The sequence below is a fragment of the Terrapene carolina genome, unplaced genomic scaffold, assembly GCF_002925995.2.
Source record: "Terrapene carolina triunguis isolate 2854851 unplaced genomic scaffold, T_m_triunguis-2.0 Scaffold136, whole genome shotgun sequence".
Classification (NCBI taxonomy): Eukaryota; Metazoa; Chordata; order Testudines; family Emydidae; genus Terrapene; species Terrapene triunguis.
This window is the reverse complement of record NW_020664487.1, coordinates 11,984,619-11,999,661: the sequence shown is the minus strand read 5'-3', so window position 1 is coordinate 11,999,661 and position 15,043 is coordinate 11,984,619. Positions and strand designations below refer to the sequence as shown.

The window sequence follows — 15,043 nt, the reverse complement described above, 5'->3', positions numbered from 1 at the left end:
GGGGGGAAGTGGGGGAGCAGGGGCGGGGCTAGGGCAGGATGGGGCGGGGCTAGGGCAGGACAGGGGCAGGGCTAGGGCAGGGCTCCTTCCGTCCTCTTTTTTGCTTGCTGAAATATGGTAACCCTAGTCCACTCAGGGCCAGTGGAAATACTCTCCTAGGTAACGTTGTGCAGGTTGATTTGATTTTTCAGGATTTGAGCCATGGATATCAAGACAGTCCCTATCTTGAATAGTTTGTTCTATCTAGAAATCTGTTTCAACCCTTAATAAAAATCTTATTTTATGCTCTGGGCATGATCCAAAGGCAATGGAAAAATCTCTGATTGAGTTCAGTGGACTTTGGATCAGGCCCTGATGGCTTTTAAGATTGTAGTACAGCTAAGTCAAGTGCCTGCATTTTATCTAGTGTATATCAGAGGAAAAGATGTTTTACATATTTATATATATATATATAACATTCACAAAATGTAGCAATAACTGAAGTAAATTTATAATACTTCCTTTCATTTGGAAGAGGTATAGAAAAGTACCTGGCCAATACAGTACCATTAATCTATTCTCTTTTCTCCTTTCTCTCTTTACTTCTCTCTCTACAATAGAAGTGGAACAAAAAGGTAATTAAATACCTTTCAAATTATATATATTACTTATTTATAGGCTAAGTTATTTAACAGTTTAACGTTTTAGTTGAAATACCTTTGTCATTAATTCTCACTTTTTTTTTTTTTTTGGTTAAAGTTTATTTATTTTCTCTGCTGCTCAACTTCACAAGATAATATATATTTTTGGCTGAAAAGATTTACTGGTCTAGTTTTCTTTCTCAATCTTCTACTATAAAAACATGATTTTTTTTTTTAAAGACCCTGTAGACACAGTGCCCCATACATTAGCTACTGTAAAACAGTCACAGCTTCATTGGCTCCACTGGAGTTCTATCAGTTTATACTAGCTGAGGATGTGGCCCAAAATTTCGTGTATCATTTGAATTTGTGATTTTTCCCATGTTCTCTCTTTTTTCAGGGGGCTTAATCAACTTCTGCACTGTTGAAAATAATTGGTTGACTTCTAATCAAGAAGTGATAATTCAACTGCCCTGTATACCAGCCCCATGCTAATAGAAATGTCCAATGGGACACTTGTGCCTGCCCAGTTGTTATGTTTCAGGTCATCTTCATACCGCAATCACACACACAAGAACATTGACTCAATTGTAATATGTGATGAGCCCCCTCCAACTCACACTGATGTCAATGGCAAAACTCCCATTGACCTCACTGAGAGGTCGGTCAACCCCCTGGGTATTGTGCCCAGAACTCACGTAGCTTAAAGTCATTCTTCCATGTCAATCTGCATCAGCACAAGGGTCCGCCACTGGATCAGTTGCAGGAATAGGACCTGGGTGTGCACTTGAAATTTACTTTGTCTCCATCAATTTGTTTTTTATATTGTAATCTCCCGTAGCACTCCCTGTATGCCAACACACATACATTTGCAGTATATTCTTCCCTTAATACAGATGCATAACTCCAGTGAATGAGAGTTAAACAGGGCATCAAAGGGAGAATGTAAACTCTAGACTGCACTGTAGTTTGCTGTCACATGCTGCAATCATTTCACTGCTTGCCAGGTTGTGCTCTGGCCCACGCTGTGTGTACTGCACTGTAGCACATAGTTCTCCTTCAGCTTATCAGTCAAAGATAAGATTTAAGTGTTACTTTAATTCTTACATTGGCAGGGCACATGTGCTGTGCCTTCTCCTAACCTCTGTCCATGCAACATATCACCCTAAAATCAAACCGAGCCAGCTGATCCCTGTCCCATTTCCATTCTGAAGTCTGAGCAGCAAAGCACAGCTAGCCAAACCGTTCCTGTATGCTCCTCTCATGTAACCGTAGAAGGTATATGTTTTAAGTTTGAATACTACTGTGTTTAACAGGACATTTTTAACTGATTAAAATCTAGATTTGGGTTCCTCTCCAGTGAACTTTATTCTTTTCCTTCCTTTCTTCCTTCCTTCCTTGCTTCCTGTCGTTTCTTTCTCCTCTCAGTATTCATCCATTGTTCATTTTTAATTGTGTGGACTGCATGTTCTGTGTTTTCTGTAGCAGCTTCAAAATCATATTGCTAGTTATGGCCCATACTAGGGTATTTTTGCCTTCCTATTTGCTTTCAGTGTTCCTTTGAGTTGCCGAGGGATTTGCCTCTGTTTTGCTATGGTACCTTTAAAATATTTAATTCCACCTGGGCTATAAGGATGGGAATTTTTTTTTTAATTTCCATTTCTAGGGCAATCTTCAGCAGACTGTTCAAACTAAATATATGGAACAATTCCCCAGAAATTTACCCCTTCGCCTAGCAGGTATAGATATAGTGTAGAATATAATCTGAAAATACAAACCCATAAACCCCTTGGGAATACATATTCATTTCAGAGTTTAGAAAGGCGAATAGTCCAAGTAAGTACACCAGTAAAAATAGATTCCAAAAGCAGTAAGAAAATGAACTGATGTTGATTGAAAGGGCAGCAAAAATCAATATGGAGGAACACGTCCTGTTCTAGACCACTCACTGCCTGTGGTGAAGGTAATTTGCAAATAGACTACATTTGTTGTGGGCTGATCGTACTCTGCTGCAGAGCTATGAACAATTAGAAGTTAATGCCAAACCATCAGAGCTCTTCTTAACTTTCTTTTTTTGTGTTTAACTCTTTTCCCCTCCAACAGTTTTTCTTTGTCCTGGCCTACTAAAAGGTGTATACCAGAGTGAACATTTATTTGAGTCAGACCATCAGTCTGGGGCTTGGTGCAAGGATCCTCTACAGGCTTCTGACAAGATTTACTACATGCCCTGGACCCCATACAGAACTGACACCCTGACGGAGTATTCTTCCAAGGATGATTTCATAGCTGGGAGACCAACGACCACCTATAAGCTCCCTCACCGGGTAGATGGCACTGGATTTGTAGTGTACGATGGGGCTTTGTTCTTCAACAAGGAGCGAACCAGGAATATAGTCAAGTTTGACTTGAGGACAAGAATAAAAAGTGGGGAGGCTATCATAGCAAATGCCAATTACCATGACACCTCTCCTTACAGGTGGGGAGGCAAGTCCGACATAGACCTGGCGGTGGATGAGAACGGGCTATGGGTAATCTATGCAACAGAACAAAACAATGGCAAAATTGTCATTAGCCAGTTAAACCCTTACACCTTAAGGATCGAAGGGACGTGGGATACAGCCTATGACAAAAGGTCGGCTTCCAACGCTTTCATGATCTGTGGGATTTTATATGTGGTGAAGTCGGTGTACGAAGATGACGACAATGAAGCCACAGGAAATAAGATAGACTATATTTACAACACTGACCAAAGCAAGGATAGTCTGGTGGATGTTCCCTTTCCAAACTCATACCAGTACATCGCTGCTGTGGATTATAACCCCAGGGACAACCTCCTTTATGTATGGAACAACTATCATGTGGTGAAATATTCTTTGGATTTTGGACCACTGGACAGCAGATCAGGTAAGGTTCTGTGCTAAGTTTTGCTTTTGTCTTCCATTATCTATAACCTGAAGCTGGTTTGTTTTTTCTGTGAAGTTAAAGTATATTTCTCTTTGATTGCATGTGTGTGTGCATGACTTAAGGCCTGGTTCTCCTCACCCTTAATGCTTAGCTGCTTCAAAGAGACACTTTACTGTTTACAGAACATTTTCTTTATAGCTTACTTTGAAAATAAATGGAAATAAGAATAAATTGTCAGTGATAAGCCTGAGCCAATCTTCAAATATCCAAGTTCCTGTTCAGATCATCAGAATCACCAGTGGAGATGCCTGTTTCATTGTATTTATTCTATCCATCAATCCCTCTTGCTTTTATGACCATGCCAGAACATTACTTTTGTGAAACATAGCTCAGATGTTGCTCTCATTGTAAACCAGATCCTCAGCTGGTTTAAATCAGTGTAGCTGCAGTGAAGTCAATGAAATATTGAAGAATGACATGAGCTGAGAATCTGAGCCCAGATATGTGCGTGCATATGTGCGCGCACACACACGCATTTTGTTTGTTGTCCTGTGTATTCGTGATTAATTTCAGAGTAGGAAACATGATCCAGACTGGTTTTTCATGTTTCTCTGGGTCATTCATGTTGCTGTTCTGTTAAAAAATAGTTTGGGCTGGTCATATTGTTTAAATCTTAATAGAAGGAAATTATATTCCATCACTAAGTAAAGACGAAAGCTTATGCTCCAATACATCTGTTAGTCTATAAGGTGCCACAGGACTCTCTGTTGCTTTTTACAGTCCAGACTAACACGGCTACCCCTCTGATAAGTAAAGACTGGAATCCAAAAGAAATCCAACTTCAAGTGGATTTCCATCAGACATCATCACCATAATTATATTTGGCTGATTTTTTCATTAATTTGGATCAATTCTTCCTTGTTACATAAGTGTAAATCCAGAGTTACTCCATTGTCAATGAATTTGGCTCTAATTCACTAAATCATGCAGAAGTCTCAATTATTTTCTTTTAGGTTTTAAAGTGTTTACTCCTATACAAACTATATGCAATAATGATTTAAATTCAGTTTATCTATGATAGATTATATCTTTCCTGAATGCTGAGCAGGTAACAGGAAAAGCAGAATTAATATAATTTAGAAGGTGAATCATTTAGTTATTAATGTGTTGTTTTTTTCTCCTAAAATGTTACCATTCTGTTAAATACGATGACAAAGAAAAGACTATGGGCATGTCTACATGAACACGTTAGTTGGCAGAAAGCTGGGGTATGAATCTACCTTGCACTAGACTGAGGCATACTCACTGTCTCTGTGGACCCTGATACCACACTGTAAAAGTTCCCTAAGCACTTTGGTCTGCTCCCGTGTCCAAGCTGGGTAGATCAAAGTGCACTACAGAACTTTTAGTGCACCACAGCAGGGTCCACGTGAACGCTCAGGACTTGTCTATGCTGCCCCGCAGTTCAGACTACAGGCATCTGAATAGAGGTGAGCACCAAAATGCTGTGCTGTAACTCCCTGTGTGGATGCTGCAGGCGCAAACTAAAAGGTCCCAGTTCATATTAATGTAGTCGTCTTCTAAGAGGACTTGCAAAGTAGGAACCTAACTGTAGGACAGTGTAAGACTTGCCCTTCGGCAGGGCTGTGGAAGGATGTTTCGCGCCCTAGGCGAAACTTCGACCTTGCGCCCCCCCCGTTCCCGAGCCCCCGCCCTGAGGCGCCCCCCCTGCGGCAGCTCCCCACCCCCCACCCTGAGGCACCCCTCCCGCCCCAGCTCACCCCTGCCCCGCCTCCTCCCCAGCATGCCGTCACTGCTTCAGTTCTCCCGCCTCCCAGGCTTGCGGCACCAATCAGCTTAGGCGCCGCAAGCCTGGGAGGCGGGAGAAGTGAAGCAGCCACGGGGTGCTCGGGGCGGAGGCGGGGCAGGGGTGAGCTGGGGTGGGGAGTTCCCCTGCGTGCCGCCCCCCCCCGCCCCCTTGCTGCAGGTGGCCCTCCCCGCGCTCCACTGCCCCAGCTCCCTCCGCCTAAATGCCGGCGGCGACTGGGGTGGCCGAAGATCCGGCCGCTGCGGTCGCTGTCAAAGAAAATGGCGCCCCCCCAAATCCTAGCACCCTAGGCGACCACCTAGGGCGCCTAAATGGTTGCACCAGCCCTGCTCTTCGGGGGCGGAAGGCTAACGCAGAGTAGATTTACACCCCAGCTTGCTGTAAACTTATGTGGTTCCTATAGACAAGTCCTGAAGAAGTAGTTCAAGGTCTTTAGGTTGCAGGAGAGGAGTAATACAATGTTCTGATCCCTCTGATCCATCCATTTCTCTGTATTCAGGCTGTGATTAGTGTGCACAACAATACTTTTAGATAAAGAGATTTTAAAGGAAATTGTGACTTTGCAAATCTGGGAATGAGCAGAAGTGAAAATAAGTTCCAGCCCTACAGCAAAATGCAGGGAAATGAGGAGAAACAGGAGACAAAAGACCCAGAGTTGGAACTGTGAGAAGGAAGAACAAGGAGAATGTAAGGGTATTGATCTATGAAAGATTTCAGATGGGGAGAAAAAATGAAAAGTATTGCTTCACTCCACAAGTTAATGATGAGCACATACTTTGTGAGTGGTGGAGTGAAACGGAACAATATGTGAGTTATTGGTATCCGAAAGGAGCAAAAATCAATTGCATTCTTTTCTTATTCTAGTGTATTTTATCCTTTTTGAGAAATCTTTTCCATATACTTCAATGGAGTCTGTGCTGTCCCCTTTTCAGATGGTGGCTGTGGACAGTAATTGAATCTGTTACAAAAAAAATTAATCTCGCCTTCAGTGAAAAATGAGGTGGTTGCAGGTTTGTGAACAAGAGAAATATTTTTTTTTTGTTCTTTCCTTTCTGAGCTCAGAAGTTCAGAGTGAGAACTGAGCAATCTTTGGGGCTATTTGGATGCTGTGCTTAGTGTTGCTTCATTATAGAGGTAAGGGCTATTCGTGCCATTTTGATCTGGATTTGAAGTTCCCCTCATTTTAGAAGAGTTTCGGTAAAAATTAAATATTGAGTGAAAATTAAAATTGCAGGTTCAAAACATTTTACTGGGGGAAAATATTTGTTGTGGAAAATGGCAAGAATTGTTTGAGATTCACTTCAGGTAATTTTGCAGTTGCAACAGGGGATTGACTGTCACCAGCTTTAGGCCTTCCCCTTCCTTCCCCTCCTACCCCCCAAAAACCTCCCCTCCTGTTTGCAGTTGTTCCAAAGCATGGAATTTAACCCTGTTGGAATTTCCTCTGTGAAACATAAAACTAAGCAATGATACACATCCATTGATATCCCCCACCAGGGCGTAGGAGTGGCCAGATTTCTTGCCTTTCTCAACCTGTATTTTTTTTCCATGCTGTGGAAAATCTCTGTTACTTCCTGTTTGACAGAAAACATCTCAGAATACATCATCCTGTGATGTCACAGGTCCCCAGGATTGCGTGGGACTTGTGAGGTCATTGATCCTAAAAAATGATGCATTCTCAAATAGAGAGCCAGGATGGGCCAAGGACCCTTCACAAAGACAAATAAGTGAACTTGGCTGCAAAATTCCCCACACAGCTTCATTGGTGGGGTCATTATTTTACTTCCAAATCCAACAGACTCACTCATTTCTGAGTGAGTGGGTGAGTCGACATTTACTAGACTTGTACATTTGGATGTGTTTGTGGATAAGGGAGAGAGAATCTTCATTCTGTAGAGAATGTCTGTGGTTCTTTCCTTCTCTCATGAGTTAAGGCCCAATATACTGCACTTTGAAGTCAATGGGAGTTTTTTACGTTGACATCAGTGGGTATTGGATCAGGCCCCAAAATGTCACCTTTAACAAGGAACAGCACAACAGCTGAGGAAGCGGACAGCAATAACAGCTGTAGCAGTCTGGTAAGCAGTGAAGGAATCTGATCTCTTTCTAAGAAAAAATCATGGATAGCTTAGTATTTTTTTTTCCTGTTTTAAAAATGCCTGAGACGTACAGTGCCTTTACAGCCAATTGGTGTCTTTAGTTCAAGCACGAAACAGTTAAGTAGCACTTTCCTATAACGTCACAATTTCAGAGTAGCGAAATATGTAAACAATATGTGTTTAATTAGAAAATAAAGAAAAAGATGATAAAATTGATGGGGAGAATTGCCTGTTAAAAATCAATTAGGAGAGAAGTTTAGAAAAAAAGGCCTTTGGAAAACAAAAGTTGCCGGCAACAAGAAAATTGATTTATCACACAACCTAAAGAGCTAGTAGCATGTTGGAAATATATTTTAATAAAAACTCCAAGCATACAAACATAAAAACAAACAACCAGGTGTTTGAGTCGTTGCTTTCCTTGAGATAATCATTCTTTTTACCTTCTCTCAAAACAGTCTAGAGGAATAAGTCTTTTAATTGCATCCATTTGTTTTCCCCCCAATTAATACTTTTTTGTGGACTTATACACATTGGAGAGCACTGCTATAAAAATGTTTTCTACATGCGATTGCTGAAATGAAACAATAGGCCTTTGCTCCTTGCAGGGGATCGGTGGCAAAGGATCATGGGAATTCAGCAGCTTGGCCTCTATAGTGATTTAAAGAAGTAGACAAGGGGGCACGTTGAAATCTTAGATCTGTAGCAAAGTCAAGTGAAATTCAATTGAGCTGGAGACAGCCAGTTCAGTGCTTTTTACAGAGTGAAACCAAATATTGATTTTTTTCTCAAAAACTGCTAATTAAATGCTGCATTTTAAGGAGTTTCCTCCCTTTGTTATTTTATTGGGAGCTGGATTCAATTACTGTAAAGGAATCTTTTGAAGAAAGTTCGGCTTAGGGTCCACAAAACCTATGAAGCTGATTGTTAACCCATATCAACAGGAGGTGATATTGGATTGAAGGAAATGATCTATCCCTCCTGCTCTTCAGTCTCTACTGGGGCCATTTGCTTCATGGATGCCTGTCGGTGGATTGGTCCCTTCTTATATCGATCCTCTGCTAGTCTGTTTCCTTGTCTGTTGGGTGGAAGTAACATTGAAAACGACTCTCCACTTCCATCAGTATTCTCCATAACAAATGCTCCAAGAACTTCAACTAAAATAACAGTGTTCATGTTCTGGTGTACCGCTGGCAACATTATGCTCCAGAATTGAGCTGAGGACAAAATTGTGAATGGCGCACATGAAATAAAGACCCTTTCCTGTACCTTTTATGATCCTATTAACCCGAGCTATTCATTCTGATCACCCCCATCTGGTGACCCAGATGGCATAAATCATCTGAAAAACCCCACCCTTGTCTCCTACTGTACTACTGGAGTACAACAAGGATGGCGTTTGGACAGTTACACCCACTGGTAGGGTGTGGTTTATCCTCCACAGCAGCAATGCTGCCCCTGCCTCCTCACCGGGGAGCAGTCCTTGAGAGCTCTACTCGTTATGTGAGGTCCTTCACTCTGCTCTGTACCCCTGTAAGAGACAGGTATAGTCTGGCCTGCTGACATTTGAGCCTGTAGGTGTAAGTAAATGCTACTCAGCATGACTGAGACCTGCAGAATTGATCCCTGAAGCCCCAGCCCGTCCCATAACAAAGTGCTGGGATTAAAAATAATGAATGTTGCTTGTCAGGATTCAAGGCCATGCATCAAATTCCACTCTTACCGCAGTGGGAATCCAGAGTAATCTCACTGGTTTCAGCGGAGTTATTCTGGATTTACACCAGTGTCACTGGGAGCAGAATGATTGTACCAGAGCAATCTGTCCCGAAACACGTGTTCACCCTCTAGAGAAGAATTTTCTGTTGTATTTTAGGTGTAATTCTTGCTGGGACATACATATGCAGGGTTCAGGGTCTAGTCTAATGCAGTCCTTTTTGACACAGATGGACTTCTGCCACTGGTGAAAGGTGTGTGGGGGTGGGGTGGGGTGGGGAGGTGACATAGTTTCTCCTGACCTGTACACTCTTACAGTAAGGAGTGTAGGGCTCTCAGATGTTGTATTATTGCAGGGAGTTAGTTACATGTGACTGTGCAGGACACGGTGTCAGTTTTGAATAGCTACAGTCAAACCAATGAATTCTGGAATCCATTTCTCAAGACATGTCCAGTTTCCGTATTCTGGGCAGGTGAAACAGAATAACATATATTCTGCTTACCTCTTCTTTGGCAGAGCTGAAAACTAGTTGGTTTGAGCTCTGCCATCACTGCAGTTAACTGGAGATATCTACACTTCAGTTAGCCTCGCTTGAGTCAGAGCAGCCAGGCTGCAAAATAACTCTCTGAGCTGCACTGAGTGATTGGAGCAGTCGCTGATTTGTGCTAACTCAAGCTGTCGCTAGACCCCTGCTGGGCCAGCAGGCTTGAATTTAAAGTGCCATCACACTCCAGATAAAGATTCTTGCCTGTGTGTGGGTGTTAGGTTAGGGGCAGCACTTGAGTTAACTCTGCAATGAAGACAAGCCCTTAAGCTCACCCTGGATACAATGGTGGTGACATTTGTTGGCAGGGGAAACATTCTGAGGAAATGTCAGTTGTTGTGGGTGCACCCTTAGTTTTGAGGGCATTAGCTCTCCGGGTGTTAAAATGCTTTGCTTTCTCAAGCTCTTACTGGGACCGGGCTCATCTGCTGCTCCTAGCACTTCAAGAAACAGAGGTGGATGGAAATGCCCACAGTTGGTTGGAGATTGCCTCCTTTACTCCTCGTGGCGGTGGCCCATACCTTTGTCAGTCAACAGCCACACTTCTGTGAGGTGTTCTAGCCAGACTAACTCTGAAGGCCCTTGAGCAGCGTGAGCTATTATTGAATGGGGCTGCATGGCCTTTTAGGTAGGCTAGAGGCTACCAAGAGCATGTTACAACTATGCTGCCTAATCCACATTGGTTGCACAGCCTTTCTCTGGAGTTGATTACTATCTGTAAACTCGAAATGGTCTAGCTCCGAGTTACCTTAGAGACCACTCATAAGCCCTGATGTGACACCTGAAACCTGCCCTCCTTAGGGTGAAACCTCCCGGAGCAAGATTGGCTGGCGTGTAGAATTATCTCCTGCTGGAAATCTCTCAGAGTCTAAGCATATCTATTTTTAGAACATGATGCAAGATTCACGTTTTCATTCAGCCTTTTTTTAGTAACTGTGAGTGTTGGAATTTCCTTGGCAGTCAGTTTCCTAGCTGGAAACCCTCCACTCTGATTCTGGTCTGTTCAGGACAGCTGATTAGCTTGCTTTAGTGGGCTTAGAAATATATGCTTCCTGTTTTGGAGGAAATGTTTTATTCTCTTGATCTAAGCTATGCCCAGGAGCCCATCCATTACAGTGCTGTGTACCTGACAAACGTGAAATTAATAAATAGTTATGCCCATCTGGTAACATGTAGCATTCATATAATGCCTACATGTGTGTTGGAGACTTCTATATATTGTATATTAGCGCTGTGTTATACCAGGCATGCAGTGAAATGTGGTACTAAACTATTGTACCTACCTTTGACATTTAAAAAAATGCATGTTAAACTTTTATCCCAGGTTTGTGTTTAATATTGGAGTATGCTCTCTTGACATGTGATGGCAACCATTTAATTCAGTAAATTCCCCGGCTTCTTCTTTGTCTTCTTTTTTTAAGCAGGTTTACAATGCAGATAAGGTGAACTCTCTGTCCTTAAAATATGCTAATTAAGTGTATTTGCGTCTCAGTTAAAAGATGTGGCTGTGTAGTGATGAATAAGAACTTTAAACACATATGACACCTCGTTAAAATGTAATTTTCACATCATAACTCTGAGCCCTTTACTTTGACAGCTGAGTAATGTGAATGGTGGGCAGAGAATCTTGAACATTTTCACAGCAGTCACGTGCTAATAGGTAGCTGAAAGCAGCTTCCTGCATTGTTCAGCTTGAAACATCCTTGCCAGGGAAATACATCAAGAGAGCTGTAGAATTTTAAATCGCGCTTGTGTACAGGATATGAATTGCTACAGTTTCAAGATCCCAGGGTGATAAGACACATTTCCTGTCTCTGAAATTTAATCCAGGCTGCATTTCAAAATCCAAACTGAACCTTGGTGTTGTACATCTCCTTATGCTGGATGAGGGCAGTATTTCAGGGGGCTGCTAGTTGTTAATTGCAGTTGATTCTGTATTTTTATTTTCCAGTTGCTTTCCTCTGAGCATCCCTAGCTCTCCTCTCCAGCTCTTCTTCACCGCTTGCAGCGGTGGCTGCTGGCTTACGTACATTGTTGCTGGAGTTGTTATAGGAAGCCCAGCCATTGCTTAAGGTAGCAGTCACATGGGTGTTCATGATGAACTAAATTGTTGGCTTATAGTCTTTAATATCTCCCTTTATGTGACTTTGTCCCAGTAGTTGAAGAAGGTTACCCTTTAAATAAATTGTTTTCCTTTCTGCTGTGTAGCCAGAAGGGTCTGTCAGTCCTGGCAAGGTCAAGAATTCAGTTCAACTGACTCACTGTGTTTGGAATGACACTTGCACCTTAGTGTTAATTTGTTGGTCTAGCTACTTATTTAAAAGCATCAAGCTAATGAGATAACGCCCAAAGACCAGTTAATACATTTGTTGGACGTTATGGCGTATCTGTCTTTTTTTCTTCTTCTTTTACTCATTAAAAACCGTGCTTGTTAAAAATGATAACGTAGTACTATTGGCAGCTCTTATAATGGTCATCCTGCCATTCAGCAACCGAAGCTGGAGTGGGAACTTTCTTCTGTTCTGCCTTCTCATGAGAACTCTCAAATTCATGCAGTGCGAGATCCCCAATATTCCAAATGCTCCTTCTGTGGAGCTGCTCAGACATTTTACTAGAGCTTGGCTTGCACAAAGTGAGAGTCTTCTCGGCCTGTCCAGGAAAAACAGATGTGTGGCTTCTTGCTCCCCTGAAATAAAATCATTCTTCTATAAATGGGAAATAGCTTTGCCGAGGGGAGATAGAGGGTTCATAGTATTCCCTCAATCACTACTCTTCTCACTGCACCTATTCACATCGTCTTGAAGAAAATGTCACAGCAGTCCAGCCAGTGGGAGAGCTGGACATATATTTTGCTGCTTCGAAGATCCAGCTGTATCTCTCCGGGGTTTAAATACCACCATTGTAAAGAAATGTAAATTCACCATCTAAAAACTACAACAAATAGATAAATGTGTTTTCCTTTCACCAGTTATTTATGATCATTTGTGTATATCCACATGCTACACCTCCCCAGTATAGTATGTTTTAGTGAGGGCTGAGGTTTGATGATCTTTTATTTCCCCCCAGAATAACTTTTTCATATCAGCTCCAAACAGGGTGGATTTGATTTAAATCATGATTTAAATCACTAGTCAGGAAGACTCGATTTAATCATGGTTTTCTACATAAAAGTGCATTCTTTTGATCGTTATAACCTTAATACATATTCTTCACAACTCAGAGATAGATGTAGGTTTCATTTTTAGAAGGTACACGCTATACATTTTTAAAGTGATTTATTTTGAAAACTTTTCAGATTAGTTTTACAGCTATATCAGAAAATGAATGATTGTTTGGTTATTTCATTTACCAAAGGTAATTGAAGCAGATATTTATGAAATCATTGGGAGGTGAACTATCTCCAATTCAGCAGGTTAATCATTAATATTTGGAGGATTTTCTTGCCATGCTGTATTAGGAGGAGAACATCACCAGACAGACATTTAAATTGTTTTATTTAACTAAAACAACAACGTTAAGTATTCTGGATTTTTTTTCCTCAACATCAAACATATAGTATTTTAACAAAACAAGCATGTGATTTTTTGAATTTAGTTGAACATTCATGTTTTTTAAAACCAGGTTTGTTTTTGGTGTGACTTTCTTTAAAACATCATCAGCAAACATATATTTCTTGAATGGTTCACCCTTAATTCTGAAGTATATTATAGTTGGCATTATGGATGGATGATTGCTAGATGTCCATGTCATAGCCATCTCTTCTTCTTCAACAGTTAAGGTTTGACCCTGGTAGCGAGTATTGAGAATATTCGCGAGAAAATGATCTGGATATAGGGTTTGTCCCATTCGTTTTTTTTTTAATGCTTGTAATTTAACTCTGTCGTTGCATATTTCTCCTTTTAAGAACTCATTCAGTTCCTTCCAAATTTCAACAGCGTCAGCAATAAAACAGCTATTTCCCTGCATTTTGTTCAAGGCTACAGAAATAGGCTTCAGGGCACTCAGCATGTGTTCAACATTTCTCTTAAGCCCAATGTTGAGAACTTGGGCTGTGACAGTGCCATCTACTTTTTCACGATTTTTTGCACAAACTGTCATCAGATTAGGCCAGTTCTTGAGACAGTGCTCAAAACAGTCCACTAGTGTTCCATCACACATCTTGTGGTAGAGTTAGCTTGGTTCCTCCCACTTTTTTCAGAGCAGCTGCTGCAAAGTGGTTGTTATGGAAGTATTTTGCAATTTCAACAACATTGGCCTTTATTTTTGGAACACTTTCTCATCTTCAGTGCTCAAAGCACTAACGTCTCTAAGTGTTATTATCCAGGATGGCTTGATTTAAATCACAGATTTTAATCATGATTTAAATCAGCAAGCAGGAAACCTTTATTTAAATAATCACTTTTAATCTTATTTTTTATGTATATGTTTTAGGTTTTTTTTCCTAAAGAGGAGTTGATTCTCATTGGCTAGTAACCATTCAAATGTTGACTTGCAACTAAATACTTTAAATCTGGGGCTTCTGTTTTGCTAACCAGTAGGATCTATACACATTTATTTAAGCAGTGATATAGTTTAACATACTTTTTTCTGTATCTTTGTTTTTACATTTTTGATTGTTAGAAAATGGTGAATGATGCATTTCTTCTTTACTAGACAACAATTAATTGTTTACTTATGATTTGTGTGAAGCTGCATTTGGATTAAAATTGGAAATAAATTAAAATGCACAAAAACAGCTTCTTAAAAAGTATTCTTTATTATTTTTATTATTACTTAAAGAAAATTTGCTTAAATGTGCTGGGCTATATAAGGAAAAAAGTAAATGTATTAAAACATGTTTTGCATGTAAAACTAACTGATTTATTAAACAAAGGAAGTATTAGCTGTAGTTTGTGAATTGAACTGATGGTTTCTGGTCACCATGTCCTTCAAGATTTTAGAAGTATTAGATCTCATCTGCCCGCATTTAATTTTTTTCATAGTTCGGAAGAAGAAAACAAGCTTTACTGCTTTTTCCCTCAGTGTCTCAGCTTTGAATGAACTAGTCATTGAACTCAATTAGTTGAATAAATTGAAATGAAGAAAATATTCTCTCTGCTCCTGAAGAAGAGCCTACTGCTGTCTTAAGGCAATTTAGCACTTCAGCAGACTCCTGTTCCAGGTGCTTAGACAGTTCAGTGGTCTGACTTCCTTTAAAACTTCAACAGCAAACATGTGCTGCTTGTTTTTTATTATTGTTTAGTTTAAATTGCTTTGATAAATCATAGTAAGTTTAGGCTGTAACATAGATTGTCAATATCCCAAATTTAATTTTGAATGGGTTTATTTTAAGGAGCA

The 15,043-nt window shown here is 40.7% G+C and overlaps 1 protein-coding gene across 11 annotated transcripts in view; it reads left to right on the top strand.

The window, feature by feature from the left end:
- ADGRL3 (adhesion G protein-coupled receptor L3) overlaps positions 1-15,043 on the top strand; it is a 518,922-nt gene that overhangs the window by 205,875 nt on the left and 298,004 nt on the right. For 10 of the 11 annotated variants that reach the window (XM_029911933.1, XM_029911932.1, XM_029911931.1 and 7 more), the window contains exons 4-5: positions 600-614; positions 2,724-3,524. In XM_029911933.1, the coding sequence (XP_029767793.1) occupies positions 600-614; positions 2,724-3,524 (816 nt within the window). The remainder of the gene's footprint in view (positions 1-599; positions 615-2,723; positions 3,525-15,043) is intronic. The other variant, XM_029911929.1, reaches the window with a different exon arrangement.